General features: G+C 46.5%; 2 protein-coding genes across 3 annotated transcripts in view; one reads left to right on the forward strand and one right to left on the reverse strand.

The window, feature by feature from the left end:
• FOXRED2 (FAD dependent oxidoreductase domain containing 2) overlaps positions 1–13,000 on the reverse strand; it is a 62,148-nt gene extending 49,148 nt beyond the window's left edge. Inside the window, exon 1 of one of the 2 annotated variants that reach the window (XM_078640495.1) lies at positions 12,899–13,000. The gene's annotated coding sequence lies outside the window, so the exon portion shown is untranslated. The remainder of the gene's footprint in view (positions 1–12,898) is intronic. The other variant, XM_078640502.1, reaches the window with a different exon arrangement.
• Positions 11,735–18,987, forward strand: LOC144765421 (uncharacterized). The gene is made up of 3 exons (XM_078650325.1): positions 11,735–11,882; positions 16,727–16,903; positions 17,387–18,987. The coding sequence occupies exons 1-3, from the start codon at positions 11,735–11,737 to the stop codon at positions 17,914–17,916; spliced, it is 855 nt and encodes a 284-aa protein (XP_078506451.1). The 3' UTR covers positions 17,917–18,987.
• The last annotated feature ends 4,471 nt before the right edge of the window (positions 18,988–23,458 follow it).

Here is a 23,458-nt window from a genome sequence, read left to right on the forward strand (position 1 = left end):
AGAATGTGATATCATTAAAGCTGTGTTTTTGAGCCGTGATAAGTATTATAATGGGATGGGGAAATGAGCTACTGTGAATAAAATACTTCCGGGCTGTGTATGTGTGTGAGCGTGCGTGTGTGCGTGTGTCTTGGAGTCTGTGTGTATGCGTGTGTAACTGTGGGGGAGGAGGAGGAGGGGGTTGCCTGTCTGGGTGCCTGCGTGTCTGTGTAAGTGTAAGTGCGAGTGCGCGCGCGCGTGTGTGTGTGTGTGTGTCTGTCTGTGTGCATGCATGCATGCGCGTTAGGCTGGGAGTATGGGAGGGCGGCGCAGGACGGAACGTGCGTGTTCGCGCACACGAATCCAGCCTGAAAAAGCTCGTGTACCCTCTTGTCCTCCTTCCCCCGTAACAGATAACTATTGGTCTCCAGCTGGACAAATGCATCCTTGCGGATGCATTGCCAGCGAGACCTAATAAAGGGCTGATTGGGTGTGTCCAACGAGGGGCTAGAATTATGGGAGAAGTTGAGTGAGAGGAAGAGTGACGATGTCGAGCAGTTGGGATGGGTCTGTGATGGAATGGGCTGCCGGTTAGGAGTCGAGGTACACCCGTGATTGGACCATGAGTAGCTGCTGCAAGGATGCATGGTATAGATCTGCCCACATCATCTTCTGGTATGACGTAGAGAACAAGCTGAATACACGCTAATGTGAAAATAAAGCGAGTGGTGAGATGTAAGTTACTGGTGCAATGCACAGGGCGTATGTGAGTGCATGTAAACTATCGGGACAATGCATGGGACAGACATGATCACGGAAGCTGCTTTAAAAACTGGGTGTGTATGAGCACGCTGAGCTGCGGAGAATAATGAGATATGCACGTCACCTGCTAATAGATTACATACCAGCTGCTGCACTTTTATAGGGGCATACCAGCTTCTGAAACAATCGCTTCTTTACAGGCCGGCAGAATGGTGGCGATCGATACCGGAATCCGCCACAGATATGCAATAGATGGCTGTAGAATGCGTATTAGCTGTCAGTGCAGAGGGTTCCTTGTTTGTCCATCAGTTTCTGAGGGTTTTCACACCATCTGTGAGGAAGTAAAGGTGACCTGTTCGTGGTCACCAGCAATCAGAATAATGTACGGACAGATGTGCCCATATAGTGTGAAAGATAGCGTCCGACAGATGTGCTTCAGCTGCTGATGTAATGCAATTGCGAAATATGCCGACATCAGCTGCTAAGCGGATGCATTTGATATATTTGTATACATCAACTCTTGTTGCGAGAAAGCAGCATGCGGATGTGAGCACTGACTGAGAAAGGGAAATGTTGGTACCAGCTGTTTGTAGAATGCATGCGAAGTATACACGAGTCAGTTGCTAAGTAAGGAAGTGGGCTAGCTGTCTACCAATCGAGTGTACACACGGGCGCTCACCACCTGCCAAAATAATGCCGGTGACCGGTGTCTGCATCAGCTGCCAGGGGAAGTGGCGGGCAGATGAGTCTATGTTTCCTACTTTGCTGAACAAATTCAGAATCCTATGTTTTGCCGGCAGTGTTTTGGAAGATGAATGTGTGCATATCACTCACCGGAAGAGTGTATTCGACAAACGTGTACATGCGCTGGTACAGTAGACTGTGCAGACATAACTGAACACTGGGAACGGATGATTGATTGCACATAAACTGCTGGGGAAATATGTTTGCGCATTAGCTACTTGGAGAATGCTGCAGATGTGCAAACAGCACCTGGAAGATGTGTACGTAAAACTTCTGATACAGTACACGTGTACAAGCTGAATACACGCTAATGTGAAAATAAAGCGAGTGGTGAGATGTAAGTTACTGGTGCAATGCACAGGGCGTATGTGAGTGCATGTAAACTATCGGGACAATGCATGGGACAGACATGAGCACGGAAGCTGCTTTAAAAACTGGGTGTGTATGAGCACGCTGAGCTGCGGAGAATCATGCGATATGCACGTCACCTGCTAATAGATTACATACCAGCTGCTGCGCTTTTATAGGGGCATACCAGCTTCTGAAACAATCGCTTCCGATACCGGCCGACTGAAGAGACATGATTACTCCTTGAATAAAACGAAGTACGGTGACACGAGGTCGCGGGGAAAAAACCCACGTCACCAGCCACACCATATCCCAAATACATGAATACATGAATAAATAAATACCGCCTTCGGGTAAAGTCCGCCCTATATAAAAATGCTTAAATACATAAATAAATAAATAGCGCCTTCGGGTAAAGTCCGCGCTATATAAAAATGCATAACTAACTAAAAATATAAATAACGCAAATCACCGCCGTCACTTTGCCGGCCTGCGACCAGGAAGTCAGGCAGGCCGACGCGACAACCGGAAACAGGAAGTAGGAGGGCGGGAGCCAACCCCGCCTCCCACGGAAGAGCCGGAAGAGCCGCGATTGGTTGCAGCACCGGAGCAGGCAGGAGCCTACCCTGCGCCCCGGTGCCGAAGAATGGAGGAAGAGTCCTGCTGCCGGTGAGTGGGGCTTCGCTTTGTGGCTGGCCTGCGAGGGCGGGAGGGGGGCATGTGTGGGCGCGCGCGCGGCGGCGGCCTGTGTATGTGTGTGAGCGTGCGTGTGTCTTGGAGTCTGTGTGTATGCGTGTGTGACTGTGGGGGAGGAGGGGGTTGCCTGTCTGGGTGCCTGCGTGTCTGTGTAAGTGTAAGTGCGAGTGCGCGCGTGTGTGTGTGTGTGTGTGTCTGTGTCTGTGTGCATGCATGCATGCGCGTTAGGCTGGGAGTATGGGAGGGCGGCGCAGGACGGAACGTGCGCGTTCGCGCACACCAATCCAGCCTGGACAAACTCGAGCACCTTCTCGTCCGTCCTTCCCTCGAGACAGCTAACTATACGTCTCCAACCCTGGACGCATCCTTTGGATGCTAATTCCAGGGCGAGACCTAAAAAAGGAGTGGGAGAGAAAGCGAGAGAGATAATTGGGAAAGAGAGGTGGGAGAGCAGCGAGAGAGAAGCAGGAGATAAGCACAACCGAGGTGAAGGTAAGGCAGGGGAAGGAAAGAGGATAAGGAGGAGAGAGGAGTTGGAAAATGGGGAGAGCGAAGAAGCAAAGAGAAGGTGTGGGTGATAGGAAGGGGACATGAAGGAAAGAGAGGCGGGCGAGAGAGGGGGAGAGTGTGGAGGGAGGGGAGAAAGGGGGTGATAAGAAAGAGATAGAGAAAAGCGAAAGAGGGAGACAGACAGAAATGTGGGAGAGAGAATGGAGAGAGAGAGGACAGGGAGAAAGAGAGGAAGAGAGCGGTCGAAGATGAGGGAGTGAGGAAACAGAAGGGGAAGAGAGAAGAGGGCACGAGAGCGGGTAGAAAGGCGAGAGATGGTAGAAGATGTGTTTGGGGGTGTGTGCGTGTGCTTCATGTTGTTAAATAACTAAAAAAAAGTAAGATATCTGTGTTTGTTGTAGGAAAAATGGCCACATTTGTAAGGGGTGGCAAATGAGGCTGGAAACATTAAGCATTGGCAAGCAGTTTGTAGCACCCGGGGGGGGGGATAGGCAGTAGTCATATGGAAAGGGGGGGGTGGTTACGAGATACAAAACAGGGAGAGGTGAGGATAGAGAAGGGAGAGGTGAGGAGAGAGAATGGAGGGAGAGACACGGGAAAGAGAAACAAGAAGAGGGGGTGAGTTACAGAGCGGGGTGGGGAGGGGAGAGGGGAAGAGAAGGAAGTGAGGATAAAGAGAGAGGGTATGAGATACAAAATGGGAGAGGCGAAGTGAGGGGGGAGAGGGCGAAGTGAGGGGAAAGAGTGGAGGGAGAGAGGAAAGGGAAACAGAGAGAGCGGGAGAGGGGGTGAGAATGAGAGAAGGGAGGGAGAGGATGGGTGAGGGGAACAAGGGGAATTGAGGAGAAAGAGAGAGAGAGGGTAAGAGATACAGAGCTAGGGGGTAGTGAGGAAAAGGAGAGTTGAGGGAGAGAAAGAGGAAACGGAATCAGAGAGAGGGAGAGAGAGAGAAAGGAAAAAGAAACAGAAGGAGATGGGGTGCGACATATGGAGGACGGGGTGAGGAGAAAGAAGGGAAGAGAGAGGAAAGAGAATCAGAGAGCGAGAGAGTGATGTGAGAAAGAGAGGGAGGGATAGAGGTGAATGAGGGAGAGAGAGGGAAAGAAAGGGCAGTGAGAAAGATCAGTGAGAGTGAGGAGAGAGGTCCGTGAGGGACAGGGTAAGGAGAGAGAGAAAAAAGGAGTGGGAGAGAAAGCGAGAGAGATAATTGGGAAAGAGAGGTGGGAGAGCAGCGAGAGAGAAGCAGGAGATAAGCACAACCGAGGTGAAGGTAAGGCAGGGGAAGGAAAGAGGATAAGGAGGAGAGAGGAGTTGGAAAATGGGGAGAACGAAGAAGCAAAGAGAAGGTGTGGGTGATAGGAAGGGGACATGAAGGAAAGAGAGACGGGCGAGAGAGGGGGAGAGTGTGGAGGGAGGGGAGAAAGGGGGTGATAAGAAAGAGATAGAGAAAAGCGAAAGAGGGAGACAGACAGAAATGTGGGAGAGAGAATGGAGAGAGAGAGGACAGGGAGAAAGAGAGGAAGAGAGCGGTCGAAGATGAGGGAGTGAGGAAACAGAAGGGGAAGAGAGAAGAGGGCACGAGAGCGGGTAGAAAGGCGAGAGATGGTAGAAGATGTGTTTGGGGGTGTGTGCGTGTGCTTCATGTTGTTAAATAACTAAAAAAAAGTAAGATATCTGTGTTTGTTGTAGGAAAAATGGCCACATAAAATGCCGCAAAATTGCCGCTAAATTTCCATATATGTGCCGCTAAATTTCCATTTTTGTGCCGCTAAATTTGCTAATTCATGCCGCTATATCCTGGGGGGTCTGCCAAACACACCCTGAACCCCCAAATTAACCCTTGCACACCAAACACAAACACACTCTAAACCCTAATATTAACCCTTGTACCCTAAAACCCAAACACACCCTAAACCCTAAAATTAACCCTCGCACCCCAAACCCAAACATGCTCTAAACCCTTAAATTACACCTGGCCCCCCCAAAACACAAACCCACCTGTAATGTTTGAAGACTGCTCACACGCAGTCTAGTTGTTGCGCACGTAGCAGTGCGCTAGCGCGGCCGTGATACGTCACGCCCGCGCTCTAGATAAATAAAGGAGGCGTGGTCACGGAACTAGTCCGGACCACGCGGAGACCGATACGGCGTGTCCTGTGTCCCCTCATTAACGCGCAGCTGCAGGGGCGCTGCGTATGTACAAAACGGGCCACAACAATGGCGGCGAGGGCCTAAAGAGCCCATGCAGTGGCTGAAAGCACTCTCTGCCCCTTTCTGCCGCCTATCCTTGGCGCTCCTGGCCCGGGCGAGCCCAGCTGCTATCCCCACGTGTGACCCGACATCGGGTTGGTGACGCTGGCGCCGCGAGCGCAAGGAAGACCTCCTTGGCACCCGCTTCCTCCCTGGCTCAGAGGTAGGAGGTCAGCACAGCCCTGGGTTGCACATCACGTCGGCCCTACTGACGGCAGCGGTCTGCAGCACACCCTGTCGCCACGTCTGAGCGGACTGCGCGGTGAGCCACACCCAGCCTGCGGTTCCCGCGCCCCACGTGCCCATGGCTTCAAGAGGCGACCTCTCCCCTCACCATGGCGAACATTCCGCCCATTGAGCCATTCACAGTCGATGGCGCACCGGCTTCCCTGGCCCCAAGGTGGAAAGACTGGGTGGAAAGGCTACAGTTTTACTTTGAGGGAGCTGGTACTGGGAGAGGAAGGCGCAGAGCACTACTCCTGCATCTTGGTGGGAAGGACATTTATCGGATCTATAAGACCCTGGTGGAAGCCACCCCCCAACACCTATCTCACGCTGCTCACCGCGCTCAACGCCCACTTCGAGCCTATGCAAAGTAAGGACTATGAGCGTTTCATCTTCAGACAGGCACGCCAAGAGGCGGAAGAGTCCCTCGACGCGTTCCATGGGCGCCTGAAAGAACTAGCGAGCACGTGCGGATTCCGCGACGAGCAAGAAGAAATTTGCGGCCAAATCATCCAAGGCTGTTACTCCTCTGACCTAAGGGTGAAGATCCTCCAAGAAGATGGTAAACCCTTAGCGGATATGTTAAAACTAGGCCGGTCGAAAGAATTGTCCCAGGCGAGAGCGTCCCACATGGAAGCAGCGCTCCACAGACAAGTCAAGACAGAGCAGGTCCACGTAGCAGAGCATGTCAACGCGGTGAGGCCGAAACAACGCCCTGCTGGGAGAGGAAGACCGCCGGACCGCCGACAAGACTGTGGGTACTGTGGGGGCGCGCCACATAGAGCACAAGACTGCCCAGCGCGCAGGAGAAAATGCGGGTCATGCGGGCGCATGAACCACTTCGCATCTGTATGCAGATCATCCAAACCAAAACCTGAGGCCGCCCATGCGATACGGGAAGACCCTGAAAGCGAAGACATGGATGACGACGCTAACAGCTATCCTGTGCACTACGTGTTCGCCATAGACCAACCGCAGAGGAAGAAACAGAGACTTCCAAAGTGCAGATTGACAATACAGCACCAAGAGGTGAAAGCGACGATCGACACAGGGGCCTCGATCGAACTCATGGCGGCAAATGTCTACCATCAGCTGCGAGACAAGCCGACACTGAAACCAGCCAAAATCAGAGTTTTTGCCTATGGACAAAAGACCCCAATACCACTAATTGGGTGTTTCCAAACGGAGATACGACATCAAGAACAAAGGACACCTTCGACCATCTACGTCACCAAAGAAGGCAGCGGAATGCTACTCAGCGGCCAAACAGCAGAAGAACTACACCTGATATCCTTCGCTATGGCGGTGTTGGAAGAAGAATTGGACACGATCCTCGAAGAGTTTGACGACACGTTCAAGGGCATTGGATGTCTCCGCGGAAAAGAGGTTTCATTACACATTGACCGATCCATTCAGCCCGTGGCCCTTCGGCATCGACGGATAGCATTCCACCTAAGAAAAAAGGTGGAACAAGAACTAGAAGACCTCGAAAGACAAGGCATCATCGAGAAAGTCAGTGGACCCACCCCTTGGGTGTCGCCAATCGTGGTAGCTAGGAAACCAAAACAACCAGGACAAGTCCGCATATGCGTCGACATGCGCCTGCCCAACGCCGCAGTGAGAAGAGAGAGACATCTAACGCCGACCATAGACGACATCCTCGGAGAACTCAACGGAGCTAAATGGTTCTCCAAAATGGACCTAAGGTCAGGGTACCATCAATTACCCTTGCACCCGGACTCCAGGTATATCACCACATTTTCTACTCATGTAGGACTCCGGCGTTATCGACGACTAAATTTTGGAATATCAAGCGCCGCAGAGGTTTTCCAGAATACAATTCGAGAAGCCCTAAGCGGGATCACAGGAGTCCTAAATGTCAGCGATGACCTGCTGATATATGCTAACACCGTGGAGGAACACCACCAGAGGCTCCGGAGCGTGTTACAAAGAATTAAGGCCTCAGGCCTAACATTACATCGAGAAAAGTGTCAGTTCCTACGGAATCAAATCAGTTTTTTCGGATACACCTTTTCCGACAAAGGAGTGGCCCCCGACCCCGAAAAAGTGAGAGATGTGCAAGCAACCCCAGCGCCAACCAACACGTCGGAAATTCGGAGCTTCCTGGGGATGGTGAACTTCTGTGGGCGGTTCATCCCCGACCTGTCGAACATCACCCGACCACTACGGGAGCTCACCAAGACCACCACTCCCTGGCAATGGGGAGACGAACAAGAGGAAGCGTTTCAAAACACGAAGGCGGCCCTGTCAGCCAACACAACCCTCTCCTACTTCGACCCGGCCAAGGCAACCAACATAGCCGTAGACGCTAGCCCGTATGGACTGGGAGCAGTATTGACGCAGAACCAAGGTGGTGAAGACTGGGCGCCCATAGCTTATGCAAGCCGGTCACTGACTGAGACCGAACAACGCTACTCCCAAATCGAAAGAGAAGCCATCGCCATCCATTGGCCCTGCAGGCACTTTCACGTGTACGTCTACGGACACCCATTCACCGTCTCCACAGACCACAAACCTCTGATTCCCTTATTCAAAGGATCGGTATCTAAACCTCCACCCAGAATCGAGAAGTGGATCCTGCAACTTCAAGAGTATGGTTCAAGAAGTCTTTATTCGATTAATGCGTCATAAAAGACGTAAAATACAATATATACACAATAAAAATACTCTAAGACCATATTAAATCACATATACAGACTTCATAAAAGTAAAAACAAGAAAGCATTAACACAAGGCATAACCAATGAATACAGTATAATAAACTATTCGAAACAAAAAAGCAGGGACATTGGTAAGAACCCCCGGTTAAATATTTTTTATATATCTGCTTCTAAGTAGCCAAGCCCAGCCTAAATATTTTGCTACCCCCACAACAATTAATGGGGTTAGGTCAGTTTTTAGAATTCGACTTGCTTCGACGGCTGAGCGGGTACCTAGGTTTCTACAAACCGGGCTTAACCATTTGGCTCCAGGGGCAGAGTACAAAGGACACACAAACAAGAAGTGGTCTAAACTTTCTCCCTGACCTGGACATTTTGGACATTGCCCAGACCCACCAGAACCCCACTTTTTGGTGAAATCCCGTAGGGGCAATGAGCCACATCTGAACTGGTGGAACAGTTTGCGATCCAGGGGCTTTGTAATTATGTCCCAATATATTTCAAGCTTGGGAATGTCTTTATGGACAATGAATAGACCTGTAAGATTGCTTGAGCACAATCTCATGTGTCTCTTGTTGACCGCCCAGTCCCAATATCGCGTTTTTAGATTTTTTTTGTGGGGGAAGATAGCAGATTCTGGGCTTGTCCACAGGTCACCATACCCCAAGGCTAAAAGGGAAGAACTTAAATCCTTAAACCAGCCTATGTTGGAGGAACCATAAAGATCTTTAACCTCCGAGCAAGCCTTTGCATAAGGGAGAAGTTCCGGCGTTGTCCATAGACGTCGCCAAAATGCCAGTGGGCGGAACCGCGCTTGATCCTCCACGGGTTGGCACCCAAGGTCGTACAAAAGTGGGATCCTAGGAGTTGACTGAGGGAGGCCCGTTACCACCCTAAGCAATTTATTTTGGGCTGTTCTCAGGGGATCCAATTTGCTAAAACCCCATAGTTCCGCTCCATATAAGACTGAGGGTAAAACCTTAGACCCATATATCTTAAGTAGCGGTGAGATTGGCCTAGTAAAAGAACCTTTATGTTCTTTTATCAGGGCACCACCTATCTGTAGGTGTTTTAAAGCCATAAGCTCAACCTGGTGGGACCAACTAAGGGTCTCGCTAAATGTGACACCCAGGTAAGTGAAGTACTTAGTTTGTTCCAATGGTGTCCCCCCCATAGTAACTCTTGCGGTGGTGTGGTTGTGTCCTCTTAAGACCATAAATTTGGTCTTTGACACATTCACCTCGAGCTCATGTTCGCTGCAGAAATACTCAAACCTCGTCAAGGCTTGTTGTAAACCCTGTCTGGTTTTTGATATCAAAAGAGTATCGTCAGCGAACATGAGCAACGGAATTTTCATTCCAGCTAGAGTCGGAGCGTCCGTGGGGTGGTTTTCAAAGTACTTAGTGACCCTATTAATATATAAGGAAAAGAGGGTGGGGGCCAACACACACCCTTGCCTAACACCTTTGGCCACAAGAAACCTGTCCGTCATCTCCCCTGGTTTACCCCAACAAACCTGGGCATAGGTGTTTGCATGTAGATTCACCAACAGGCGAACAAGGGGGGGTGGCATACCTATTTCTAGTAAACACTTCTACAACCCAGCCCTCGGGACGAGATCAAAAGCAGACCGCAAGTCCACGAAGGCTGCGTAAAGGTTGCCTTTGCCCAGGAAAACCGTCTTCCAAAATAAAAGCATAAAACGGAAGGCCTGGTCCAGGGTGCTCACGTGAGATCTAAAACCGGCTTGGAGAGGAGTTAAGATATTATAGTCCTCAATCCATTCCTGGATCCAGGCGGGCTGTAATTTTTTGTACCGCGTCAATAAGACTGATCGGCCGGTAGTTGGATGGAACCGACCGATCACCTTTTTTGTGGATGGGCAAAATGTCTGCACCTGCCCAGGAATCAGGAATTCTGGCACCAGTGGCCAGAGCATTTACCAGATGGACTAAGTATGGTACCCAAAGGTCATGATCATGTTGGAATAAATCAGGGCATTGGATGTCTCCGCGGAAAAGAGGTTTCATTACACATTGACCGATCCATTCAGCCCATGGCCCTTCAGCATCGACGGATAGCATTCCACCTAAGGAAAAAGGTGGAACAAGAACTAGAAGACCTCGAAAGACAAGGCATCATCGAGAAAGTCAGTGGACCCACCCCTTGGGTGTCGCCAATCGTGGTAGCTAGGAAACCCAAACAACCAGGACAAGTCCGCATATGCGTCGACATGCGCCTGCCCACCACCCAGAATCGAGAAGTGGTTCCTGCAACTTCAAGAGTATGATTACAAGTTGGAGTTCAAGCCCGGTGAAACCAACCCCGCCGACTACCTCTCCAGACATCCGAGAACAGCAACCACCCAGGAAAAGGAAGATGCCGAAGAGACAGAGGAATATGTGAGAATCATCCTTGAACGGTCGAGACCACTTCCCATGAGCATCGACATGATCATAGACGCAACCCGCAGGGACGAGGTTCTTCAGCTAGTCATAACTGCCATACAACAGAACAATTGGAAGACACTCCAGGCGTCTCTACAGCAGAGGACTCCGGAAGCCAAGCGGGCTCTGGAAACCATTCTCAAAGTAAGAGATGAATTATCCGTGGACGGCCAAGGATGCCTCCTTAGAAGACCCAGAATTGTCATGCCAAAGAGCTTAACTCAACAAGCTGTCGAATTAGCTCACCGGGGCCACCAGGGAATGGTGAAGACGAAAAGCAGACTCAGAGCAAAGGTGTGGTTCCCGGAAATGGACACGAGAGTTGAGCAGATGGTCAAGGAGTGCCGCTGGTGCCAAGCAGCAGGTCCACCTGAACCATCACCCCCGGTGATCACCGAAGAAAGCCCAAAGAAACCCTGGGAACAAGTCAGCGCCGACTTTGGACATCTACCTGATGGCCGCTACATGCTTGTTGTCATTGACGATCTGACCAAGTATCCTGAAGTGGAAATAATCACATCGCTGGCTGCCAAGGAAGTAACGGCGAAATTTGAGAAAATCATCGACACCCATGGCATTTTTGAGCAGGTCAAGACCGATAATGGCCCGCCATTCCAGAGTCAAGAATTTGCATAATACCTCCAGGAATGGGGAATACAGCACCGGAAAATCACCCCCAGATGGCCTCAAGCCAACGGTGAGGTGGAGAGATTTATGAGGACACTCAATAAAGTCATCCGGATTGCCCATGCGGAAGAGGCATCGTTGGAAAGAGCAATATTCACGTTCCTGAGAGAATACCGGCTCACGCCCCATCGCACAACCACAGCTGCTCCGGGGCCATCCACAATGGGGCGAATAGTCCGAGACACTATTCCCCATCATCACACCTGGACACCAACAGATGCAAACCCCCGGCAAACCCTGCTCAACAGAAAACGTTCAAATGAATATGCCAGTTTCAGACGCCGAGCCAAGGAGTCATCCATAGGAGAAAGAGATCGAGTCTATGTAAGAGATCGATATCCCGGGAGCAAGTTCAGGCTCCCGTTCGAACCCAGACCCTGGACAGTCACACGTCGGACAGGCACGATGATAACTGCTCAAAGGGATGGAGAAACCGTCACCCGCAATGTGTCCTTCTTCAAGCGGGCCTCTGCCACATCCGAAGATCAGCCCAGTCAGGAACAGGACCGAGCGACGACAAGCCCAACAACACCCAACATCCGTTCCCCAGTGAGTGAGCAAGGGAATGACAAAGACCAGTCTACCGCGAGCTCACCAGCGTCTGGAAGGCCGAGCGTTGAGAGTCCCCACCCCTCTGGCGACGGGCTGTCGCAGACCCCAGCTCGACCATATGTTCCACGAAGAGTTCTGTTCCGAGGGGAAGCTGCGGGCTATGGACTGAGGAGAAACCCCGCCCCCTCCTCGCAGTTGGCAGACTTTGCAGTAGGCTGAGACCGTGGAACCTCACTGGTAACAGGCCTGCCGGCCATCTCTTTGACTTTCATATATCCAAGCGAAGCGAGTAAATAGTTAACGGACTTCATGTTATGGTTTTTGTTTTAATAAAGGTTGAAAGGAGTGTAATGTTTGAAGACTGCTCACACGCAGTCTAGTTGTTGTGCACGTAGCAGTGCGCTAGCGCGGCCGTGATACGTCACGCCCGCGCTCTAGATAAATAAAGGAGGCGTGGTCACGGAACTAGTCCGGACCACGCGGAGACCGATACGGCGTGTCCTGTGTCCCCTCATTAACGCGCAGCGGCAGGGGCGCTGCGTATGTACAAAACGGGCCACAACACCACCCTCAACCCTAAAATGACCATGTACGCCCTAATTTAAATCCAAAAGCCCTACAAACCCCCAAACTTTTTATGAATGCGGAATGCCGGGAGGCGCTGTTGTGATATGATACTTTCTGTACCCCCAGGCTGCACTTCCTTCATAGAGTATTTCCATAAACACATAGGGGCAGATTTACAAGCCCCTTGCGCCACTTATGCGTCACTTTTAACATGGGAAAAGTGACGCAAAAGTGGCGCAAGGTTCTTGTAAATCTGCCTCATAGTTTAGTGGAATCCGATTGTTAGACTCTTTAAACAACTGCGGACAGACCTGCTCATGCCCCGAGGAATAGGTCTTGCAAAGGAAAACAAGCTTTGTCGTCATGGTGACTGCCGAATTCACTCCATCACAATACTAAAATACATTTTTAAAAAGCAGTTGCCTCGAACACAATGCCAAAATCACCTACTGTAAACCATCAGTCTGCCGGCTGGCTGGGACTCGAACCGCAGATCCTCAATGGAGAGCAGCTCTCTCACCTTTTCATATACCGGAAGCGGGTGTATTCCTCTAGCAAAAGCCTACGCACATCCGTGAGCGCCGGAAGTGACGTCATTGTTATGCGGCAAGAACGAAGACTGCCGTGAGTGCAATGGCCATTAAAGAGACAGGTGGATTGGCATCGGTCTCTTTATTTTTCCAACTCCACTTCCTTCGTCGATTCCAGCGTATACTCAGGTAAGTGCTGCAGCTGTTAAAAAAGAGCAGCATCGATCCTCCGCTCTCGGTCCCAGCTGCTCAATTTCCGTCCCAGACCAGCTTCCTCATTTTTCGGAAAGCACGAGTTTTCATTAAGGGGGCAAATTCAGACGCAGCTCCCTGCATGTGTGTGCTTCGTACGTGTTATAATTAATGCGTGCGTTGCAAATGTGTGTGTATTATGTGTGTTTGATGTTTGTCTGTATCAGCCTGCCTGTTTGTTTAATATGCACCTTTTGTGTTTGAGCATGTGTATTTTTGTGTATGTGTGACGTAGTGCGTGCCTGTGTAAGTTGTGGAAAATTGCAAGAAGCCTAAACAATGTGTTTTACAGCAAGTTCTTCGCCGTAAGGAAAAATAAATTACTGCCCGTATATTGTAGGTTCCAAGTGCACCTGCGTGTATTCAAGATTCTCGACCAAATGGAACAGTTTTAGATCTACTGAAAAGTTGTCGATCAAAGAAGGCTAAATACATTTATTTATTTATTATGTGAATATTGTATATTGTTGAGCATTACTTGTGTCCTTGCAACTTGTAGTGAGCTTTCATTACTAAATTAATGTGTGCTCTATTGTTGAATCCTGGTCACGTTCCCCAAGCTGTGTAGTGTGCAGAGCAGCACATCTTCTAAAACACCGGCAGTTTTCATGGATGCGTTTCAAAGCATAAGGATAAATGCTTCAGATAACTTAGCCGTTGTAAAGCTGGTTCCTTATTTGTTTGCTATTTGTGTAATTGAAAGGCCTGGTTGCCTATGGCGATTGAGATTAACGCCATATTTAGGAAACGTATTCCAACATCTTGCAATATCTACTTTCTCAAAACAGGCTATCATTCTGGTTTCGTTCCATGTGCATGCAATGTTTTTAACTTGTTTGTATATATTATTGAGACGGGCCAATTACGTATTCCCTGTTTACGCTAATTTACCTTGACCGCTAAGATCTCTGTAAAAATGAAGCAGGTCTTGTTACATCTGCCACTATCGATCCCAGCCATATATTATCCAGTTACAACCTGACCTACTGCTAAAGTGCAGAGGGATCAAGCCCTGAGATAAATCACATTAATATTTCTCTCGCTCTCTCTCTCCTTGCGCGCTCTCTCTCTCTCTCCTTGCGCGCTCTCTCTCTCTCTCCTTGCGCGCTCTCTCTCTCTCTCCTTGCGCGCTCTCTCTCTCCCCCTTCTCGCTTCTAGCATTAAGGTGAAAGCACGCACAAGTTGCAGTAACGCGTGCCTTCCCCATTGATTGAGATCTTATAAGAGGTTTCCCCATGCCCTCTTCTCGTTTGAACTGCGGGTACTGCATGTGTCAACGAGTTATGGGATCCCTTTATGTTAAATTGCATCTCTTACCAAACTTCCAAACACCTCTGGCAAAACACTTATAAGGTCCCAGAGGGGAGACCTATTGGCTATGCCAATGCTTTTTGCTTTATGTATTTGCCATTGTAATGCCTTTTGTTTCATTTATAAAGCCATTACATATTGCACAATTAACGTACAATACTACTAGCAAAGCTAATATCTTTAGCTTAATAAAAGGTGAAACCTATTGCATTTTTAACGCTTGTCCTTTCATGTTGGGGGTGCCGGTGGGCAGAGGGTAGCAGGCATCTGACTCTCTATGCATCTTTGGGGATAGGTAACTTGATTTCCCGTCACAAACCCCAGTGTGAAAGTTCACTTATTGATAGTTCTTCTATTTCTCTCATAATGCCTCTACTTTGCTATTACTATTTGTCCTGAGCAGCAAGACCTAAGCATACACTGGCTCTCCAAAAATAAAGTTGATTATTAGGTAATTTCCTCAATGGCCTTCAGTGCATGCCCAAACTCTTCTTTGTAGTCCAAAATCTAGGCATATTAGATAGAAATTGCACCAGGTCAGTGTACTTTTTGGGGTGCTTTTCTCCAATTAAATCTGTTAATCAGTTTGATATGCTTTGTATTTTACCTCTGAAACTTAAACCACACACAAACTAATTCCTGATTTTTTTTATCTAGCAGGACATAAGCATGGCTTCATTCAACGTCCTGTTTTTCACTTGCGATCATTCTGCGTGTGTTCGAAAAGATGGTTTTAGCAAAAATTACAATGGTTTTTAGTGGCCTCGACGAGGTCCTAAGGAAGATACTTTGGTTATGAAATTAATTCATAAAATTAATTAATTCAGGGAGAGAGTCTTGGCAGAATACCATATAGGTCAATTTTATTACAATATTGTTCAAAAAATAATAACGATAATTACTTCCTTAACAGGTGCTCACATATGTGACAAAAAAGTGCTCAAAGTGACTTTAGTGAATATATTAAAAAACATTTATATACAAAGATGTCACCACAAGGTTATTCCCACAAGAATTATATACAATGAAAAATAGGGGAGTTTTCCTTGAGTTTGTCGACGGCGTTTCGATCTAGGGTATTTTAGATCATCATCAGGACGTGAGCTTCCTTAAGGAAGTTTCTCAACAGGGATTCCTAGACGGTGGCGAAATTAATTCTGCCGGTATACTGAATCACACTTTACGTAGTCTGTGCACTAAACGTCGGTAAATGGGGAGACTAATACTGTTTATTTGTAGATTCTCCGTTTCCAGAAGGTCATCTATTCAGTCTTTTTGTGGCCGTGTTATTTCCTTGAGCCAAGCTTTGTTTCCATCGAGGGGAACGTTACGCAATGCAAATTTCAGTCGCTCGTATGGCGGCGTCAGAGCGGGAGTTAATCACCGCTGAGTCCTTTGCCAAACAGTAACGCAGCTATCTCAAGATTCCGGCGTTCTTCCGAGCCGAGGTGCTCGGAAGAACGCCGGAATCTTGAGATAGCTGCGTTACTGTTTGGCAAAGGACTCAGCGGTGATTACCTCCCGCTCTGACGCCGCCATACGAGCGACTGAAATTTGCATTGCGTAACGTTCCCCTCGATGGAAACAAAGCTTGGCTCAAGGAAATAACACGGCCACAAAAAGACTGAATAGAAGACCTTCTGGAAACGGAGAATCTACAAATAAACAGTATTAGTCTCCCCATTTACCGACGTTTAGTGCACAGACTACGTAAAGTGTGATTCAGTATACCGGCAGAATTAATTTCGCCACCGTCTAGGAATCCCAGTTGAGAAACTTCCTTAAGGAAGCTCACGTCCTGATGATGATCTAAAATACCCTAGATCGAAACGCCGTCGACAAACTCAAGGAAAACTCCCCTATTTTTCATTGTATATAATTCTTGTGGGAATAACCTTGTGGTGACATCTTTGTATATAAATGTATATAAATGTTTTTTAATATATTCACTAAAGTCACTTTGAGCACTTTTTTGTCACATATGTGAGCACCTGTTAAGGAAGTAATTATCGTTATTATTTTTTGAACAATATTGTAATAAAATTGACCTTTATGGTATTCTGCCAAGACTCTCTCCCTGAATTAATTAATTTTATGAATTAATTTCATAACCAAAGTATCTTCCTTAGGACCTCGTCGAGGCCACTAAAAACCATTGTAATTTTTGCTAATACTTTCACCCCAGGTTTTACTAATGGGGTACCCTTGTTTTCTTTAATTATTCGAAAAGATGGTGACTTTGTGCTTTTAGACAATCCCGGGGAAGTTCTTTGTAAATGGCTGGTCGAAAATGTAGATGAAGCTGGTCGGCCAATCACCGAAGAGAGAGATTTTAAAGCTATGATTCTGTTCCAATCATCTGGTAAGCACAATAAGTAAACCTTTATAATAAGTTTGCAACTGTAGGATAACGGTACAAATTACCAACCTGTTTCAGTAAAAACCTACATTTGTGATTAATTAATCCAATAATGGACAGTAAAAATGAACATGCATGTCCCCACATATACCTTGGATTGCTCTCCAGAGACAAATGTAACACTTATGAAAAGGACTGAAACGTTTAGCTTGTGGCACTACTATAAGGCAGCCATTTTTGGATAAACTATTTTATTTAGGCAACTTTTTTCAGGAGGTTCAAGTTCAGGCTTACAATGTGTACTGTCTATTGAGGAAAACTTACTTACTTGGTTATGGATAGATTGTACATTTGTCCTTTATTATCAATACCTCTTTATTTATATATTATGGCTAGAGCGTGAAGATATATTGCAAGTGGTCAATGTGTTCTTTTCTGTTTTGAAGTTTATATGTAAATATATATTTTTTTCTCTTGCTTTTTTAGTGAAGAAACAGTGTCTAATGATTCAGGATATTTTTCAAGAGATAATTGCAAGCTATTCTGGCACAACAGAGGGTCTAAAACAGGTGTTACTTCAAAGGGCACTGGAGAAAAAGCAGATGTTAATGGACTGTGGCAATCGGGGAAGCACTGGTAGACTTAAGAGGGTGTTACGTGAACTACAAGAGGAAGAAATTGCAGAGAAAAGATGCAAGGACAAAAAAGCCAAGCAGAGTGGACTGGATTATATAAGAGTTGGTTACAAAGCTCATGCTGAAAGCACAACTTCTCAGCCTGGTGATGCAAGTTCGCGGATGAATTTGCAGAAACTTGAAAACCTGGCCCTTTTAGAAGGGATTGCTAGTGTCCATCAAAAATCCACAACTAAAAATGACGCATCAAACCGTGAAAATGAACTTGTCTTGGAGTCCCCGCTTAAATCCAAATATCAAGGACAAAAACATGCCTCCCTTTCACCACGTCATCCTAGAGTAATCAACACTCATTCTGAAAATATAATGGGGCCATTCTGATGTAATCCATAGCCATCCTGAAGCTGTCATAGGATCATCCAGGAATAATCCACACTCATCCAGAAATTGTCATGGGATCATTCCAGAGTAATCCACTTCCATCCTGGAGCGGTCATAGGATCATCCTGGAATACTTGACAGTCATCCTTAAATTAGCTAGAACCCATCCTGGAGTAATTCTCCCTCATCCTGAAGTTGTCAATTAGTATTCGTGGAGTTGTAAAAGGTAATCATTCCCTGCCAGTAGAAGTCATCAGAACACCATCCTACTGTAGTTTTTGTGATGAGTCTAGGTTCGTCATCACATTTACATTTTTTGTCCTACAGGCATACTTCAGGATGGCTTGGGATGACTTCCCCCAGATAATTGCAGGAATAGCCTGACTGTAATCATCAGATGAGTCCAGGATGATCTTCCTTTTTGACATGGGAGCGCCTGATCGATTCCTAGCTTTGCAGGTGGAAGTATCACAAAAGATTAGCTTACTAGGACAGGTAGGTTCAGTCCTGGTAACATGGCTAAAGGGAGCACAGAGGGCTGGGTCACTCTGACAAGCAGGGTCAGGCCTGATATTAATAACGGAGCTCCAGGTCAGTATGGACATGCTGGCCCAGTCCTGATAATGAAGGTTAGGAGCAAAGAGCCCCGAACCGGCGCTGCGCACAGCAACTCAGTGCCCCCCATCTCATGTGTGACACCTTCACCCAGTAACAGCGTTTTAACCAACATACTTCGCATACTCATTTAAAGAAAAGGATTGGCTCGAGAGGTTTCAGTCATTTTATGGGGAGCTCCTTGAGCATGAACAAACCTCAATTACTTATTCCTTGCCTCTCTTGATGCCTTCTACATTCCTGTCAACCGAAAGCACATCAGAGGGACTGGGAGCCCCCCTCCGCTTTTCCAGCTACTGCAAGCAGCCAGCCCAGAATCACAAAATTGATCAGAACGCCATGATAAAAACCTGTCGGGAGACATGTAAACATATCGGACATTTTTAGCTGTGATGCTGCGTTATCATTCCAACGAGGACCGCACACAAATAAAGTAAATAATGTACTCAACGTGAATTTTTCGTGGAAAGATTGAATAACTGTGTTTACAAGATATTAATATTTACCAATTTTTAGACCAGACTCAAATATATGGTCTTTTTTATTACATAAGCCACTTTACTAAATGCCTATTTTTATCAGCACATAATCGTTATTTTGACCAAATGTAGGGCGAACATTTGAGTTTAATATATGTACTCGCTGTCATCAATAAGCACAACAGAGTTTTTTAGGTATTCCTAGTTTTTTTTTGCCGTCGTCTTCGGTCCAGCGCAGGCTCTGATTGGCCCACTTTGAGTCTTCCTCTATTGGCTGAACCTTAGACAAGCTTCCGTCTGAGAGCCTCGCTGTGATTGGCTGGAATGATCGCAGCAGTAATAGCTGCCCTACGGGCACGAAGACATCTATGAGCTTGGCAACTTCTAAAATTGAAATAAAGGCATCCCTGCTGCGCTGAATGCTAAAACCTTCAGGCTCTTCTCAGCCTCTTTAATGGACATGGTGGCTCGGAGACAAAGGTGGGGGCAACCCAGGGGAGAATGGGGATTGCGTCACGGCATGGCGCTTCCTATCTCTAACAAACAATTAAAGTTGTGGGCACCTACAGGAGGGGCAGGTGGCAAAGAGGTGTTGAGGAAGTCCATGGTGGGCTAATACATCTCACTTTCCCACTAAACCCTAGTGTTCTAGCTGGTATTTTCTGTTTTTTAGGCATGTTCTGCGCAGTTTACTTACCAAGCCATGGCAGTCACGTGTAACCTGTTATTTCACCTTGCTTGATTTGCGCAGAGCATATCATCAGATTCCCCTTTCTCCCCAATCTACTGATTTGACAACTTTTATTACGCCATTTGGTGCCTATAAATATCTAAGGTTACCATTTGGATTAGCCTCTGCGGCTAGTGTATTTCAAAAGTTTATGGACTCCTTGCTTAGTAACGTCAAATCCGTTCAGGCCTACCAAGACGATGTCTTAATCTTTTCTAACACACAAGAGGAGCATGTTAAAACACTGAAAGAAGTTCTTTCACGTTTTAGAGAGGTGGGGATTACCTTGGGTCAAGACAAATGTAAATTCTTTAAATCAGAAGTAGATTATCTTGGTCATTCTATTTCCTCAAATGGTATTAAGCCTAAACTTTCCCTCACAAAAGCCATCTTGGATGTTCAGGTACCCATCAATAAGGATGTATTAAAATCTTTCTTAGGAATGACAGAGTATTATTCCAGGTTTATCCTGGGATACTCACAAATTGTTCAGCCTTTACGTGAACTTCTTAAGAAAAATATGAAGTTTATTTGGTCTGATGTTGTGGATAAATCCTTCAAAACAATCAAGAAATCCATTCTTGATTCTCCAGCATGGTCTTCCTTTACTCCGGGGGTAAAGTGCACCATCTCCGTTGACGCAAGTCAATTAAGTTTAGGCGCTGTTTTGTGTCAATGGGTTGGTGCAACTGAAAGAACAATAGGTTTCGCATCTAGATCTCTCTCATCTGCAGAGAGGAACTATAGCACCATCGAAAGGGAGGCCCTGGCATGTTCATGGGCTGTTAAGTTTAAAAGTTATATATGTGGCTCACATTTTAATTTGTTAAGTGACCACAAACCTTTGCTGCACTTGCTTAATGGTAAAAATTATTTGCAAATCCTATATACGTAGCGTTTTGCGATTCTCAAATAGCGATTCTCTCAAAATCGCTATTTGAGAATCGCAAATGTATCCTTCGATACATATGCCCCTTAGTGATTTTCCCAGAATCACAGGATGTTGAGCTGACGCCCCCCAATTCCAAAGTCCGTAGCTCTGACCTTTACTATGTGTATTTCATAGCTGTCAACTTTTCATATTGCTTGACTGTGATATTTTTATAGTGTCAGTGAGAGTATGAGTGACATTATACTTCCATATGTGTGACTAGGGTTGTCACATGGCTGTAAAGTCATGGGCCGAAGGTCCACATGCTGAAAAAAATTATGACACTGACTCTGCTTGCATGGATAATTAACTGGCCCAGGGCACGTGCGTCTGGCTCTTTTTATTGGCTGGGTCACCTGGCTGGTGATGCCTATGATGGGCGGGGTGGGTGTTAAGGCAGCCTCCGAGGAGAAGCTGCATCACTAAGTGTCCAGCAAGACCCTACATTCCTCCCAAAATCCTAACAAAAAGGCAAGTCCAACCTGTGGAAACAAAATAAACTAGACACCACTTAGCCTAACGCTAAGGCAGAGGAGCAACACCCCACAACAAAAATAAAATAATAACAATGTTATCATTTTATTTTTCACTATTCTCTGGGGTTGTAAAAGTGAGGGCACTCTAAAGTGGGCATGATTACTTGGCCGGCCGTCTTGGCCCAGCCAAGCAGTCATACGCACTTTGCATGTTCCCCACCCGGCTGCATTACACCAGGGGTGTGGAATTTATTAAAATATCTACTTTTCCATGGGGCAGGTTGCTTCATAAATCTACTTGTCCTGTAACAAAGTCCACTTGTCCCTTTGGTGCCATGTAGTGCGGCGAAAAATTATGTCAGCAATCTCATTATATAAGAGCTCTGATATAGTGTCTCTGATTATGCCATGGCTCATACCATAGTAGTGTTTGAATACTTGCAATGGCCTTGTGTTGCCACGTTTCCACAGATCTACATACTGGGGGTGAAGGTAGTGGTAAGCAATAGCTCCAGGTTTAGAATGTCCTTTTGAGTCTGTGCAAACCTACTAACTTGTATGTTTTAAGGGTTTACAACAACTCTTCTCTAATCTTTTCCCATACTGGGAAATGTTGGAAATTTTCTCCTGACAAAGGCAGACGTAAGCCTTCTTCCAGAGTTGGGAAAAAAGTGGTTGGATGGAAAGTAAATTTGCAAACACTCGCATGAGCAAATCTACACATGCATTTCTTCTCATGCTAAAATGCAGTTCACAAATATTTTCTAATAGTACTATTTTTTGTCCTACTTTTGTATATTGTTGGGAATTCACAAAAGCCGTATAGCTGCACTTAATGCAAGGACATATGCCATGGGTGCATTTTTGAGACTTTCTTTATAATTAGGCCCCTAATTTAGTCTGGCCATGACCTTTTACGTTCATTAAAATTTTACCTCTCTCTCTGTATCAGCTGGCTTCACTGTGAGTGATAGCATTCCGCTCTTTCGCAAAGAGCATGTCGGCACACAAAGTAATTTTGATCAGTGCCAGTAACTAGTGTGGCAGTGTGTGCTTTTTGAGACCAAAAACAATTTTTGCTTTTGCCAATGTTTGTTATAATCTTCATGGCCCGGCAGCTCCCACAAATATAACGGTTTACAAAAATCATGGCAAAACAAGTCACACATTGACAAAACTAAAAAGCGGACTACCAATTTCAGACCTACTGGTTTTGCCAATGCTTGTTTGTTTTTCTTTCCCATAATCTTATTGAAACTGGCTACACTGATTTTCCATTATGTACATTTTTGGGAAATACTAGCATGCACCAACACATGTTACTAAATGATGCTGCAAAGAAATGGTACCTGGAATTTTACAGTAGTTTAGCTAAATGTTTTTTTCTGCTTTCATTTTTTTGTCAACATTTTATTTTGAAAGCAAAGAATCATCAATCTTGCTTTCAAGCTTCTGCAAATATTTGCATTAGATCAGAGAGCATTCTGGGAGCATTAGATATAGCCTCATATTGCTAAACTTTGAACATGTGTGTATACATTTTTATACTGGAACCTTTGTCAGTAGTGCAGTCCGAGCTTACAACATTTATGTAGATCGCTCACCCTAATAATAAAGGCTTTGAATTAATGAACCATAAATACAAGTTTGAACAGCAATCACATATGGACAAAAATATTACATTAACTGCAGGCAGTGGCCTTCCCTGATGCATAATGTGATACTGCACACTGGTATCCAAAGGGTTTGTGCTGCAGGGGGCTGGGCCTACTTGTCCCAAGGCCAAAATCCACATAAAAACTTGTTGCCCTTGACCCCAAACAATATGTCCTGGGCGTCGGGCTATAGGAATTCCACATCCCTGATTACACAGTCTGATGGGGAATATGCCCAGGCCCCCAGTCCCCATCTGATTGCCTTGACCAATCACAAATCTGCAATGCAGCATTGTGATTGGCTATGGGGAGCCTAGGTGCTTCCTCTTCCTGCACGACTCGTGGACAAAGTGAACGGAGGAGAGCCGGCTGCAGGTAAGGTAAGTTCGTACTGTATTGTACATTTTTTTCCCTCTTTTCTTTTTTTAACACCCCATCCACCACTTCTCCCTGGTAGCAGCCACTACTGGAGCCTATAGGACTCTAGAGTCGATCAGCAGAACAGCACAAGACGTATGTGTAGCGTTCTCCCCAGCCTGGGTACTCGCCAATAACTACTCGCACACGGAGCTTAGTATAACATGTCTTTATTCTTCTGTGTGTAACCGCAAACTCAACATTCTAAACCTGCATTCACTTCACTCCGCTTTAACGCT

This window comes from Lissotriton helveticus, chromosome 1_1, assembly GCF_964261635.1.
Source record: "Lissotriton helveticus chromosome 1_1, aLisHel1.1, whole genome shotgun sequence".
In the NCBI taxonomy this organism is placed as follows: Eukaryota; Metazoa; Chordata; class Amphibia; order Caudata; family Salamandridae; genus Lissotriton; species Lissotriton helveticus.

Coding starts and splice junctions, on each gene's coding strand:
- LOC144765421 (XM_078650325.1), top strand. CDS start 11,735: ATGATAACTGCTCAAAGGGATGGAGAAACCGTCACCCGCAATGTGTCC. Junction 11,883..16,726: donor CAACATCCGTTCCCCAGTGA/GTGAGCAAGGGA, acceptor CTTTCACCCCAG/GTTTTACTAATGGGGTACCC. Junction 16,904..17,386: donor GATTCTGTTCCAATCATCTG/GTAAGCACAATA, acceptor TTGCTTTTTTAG/TGAAGAAACAGTGTCTAATG.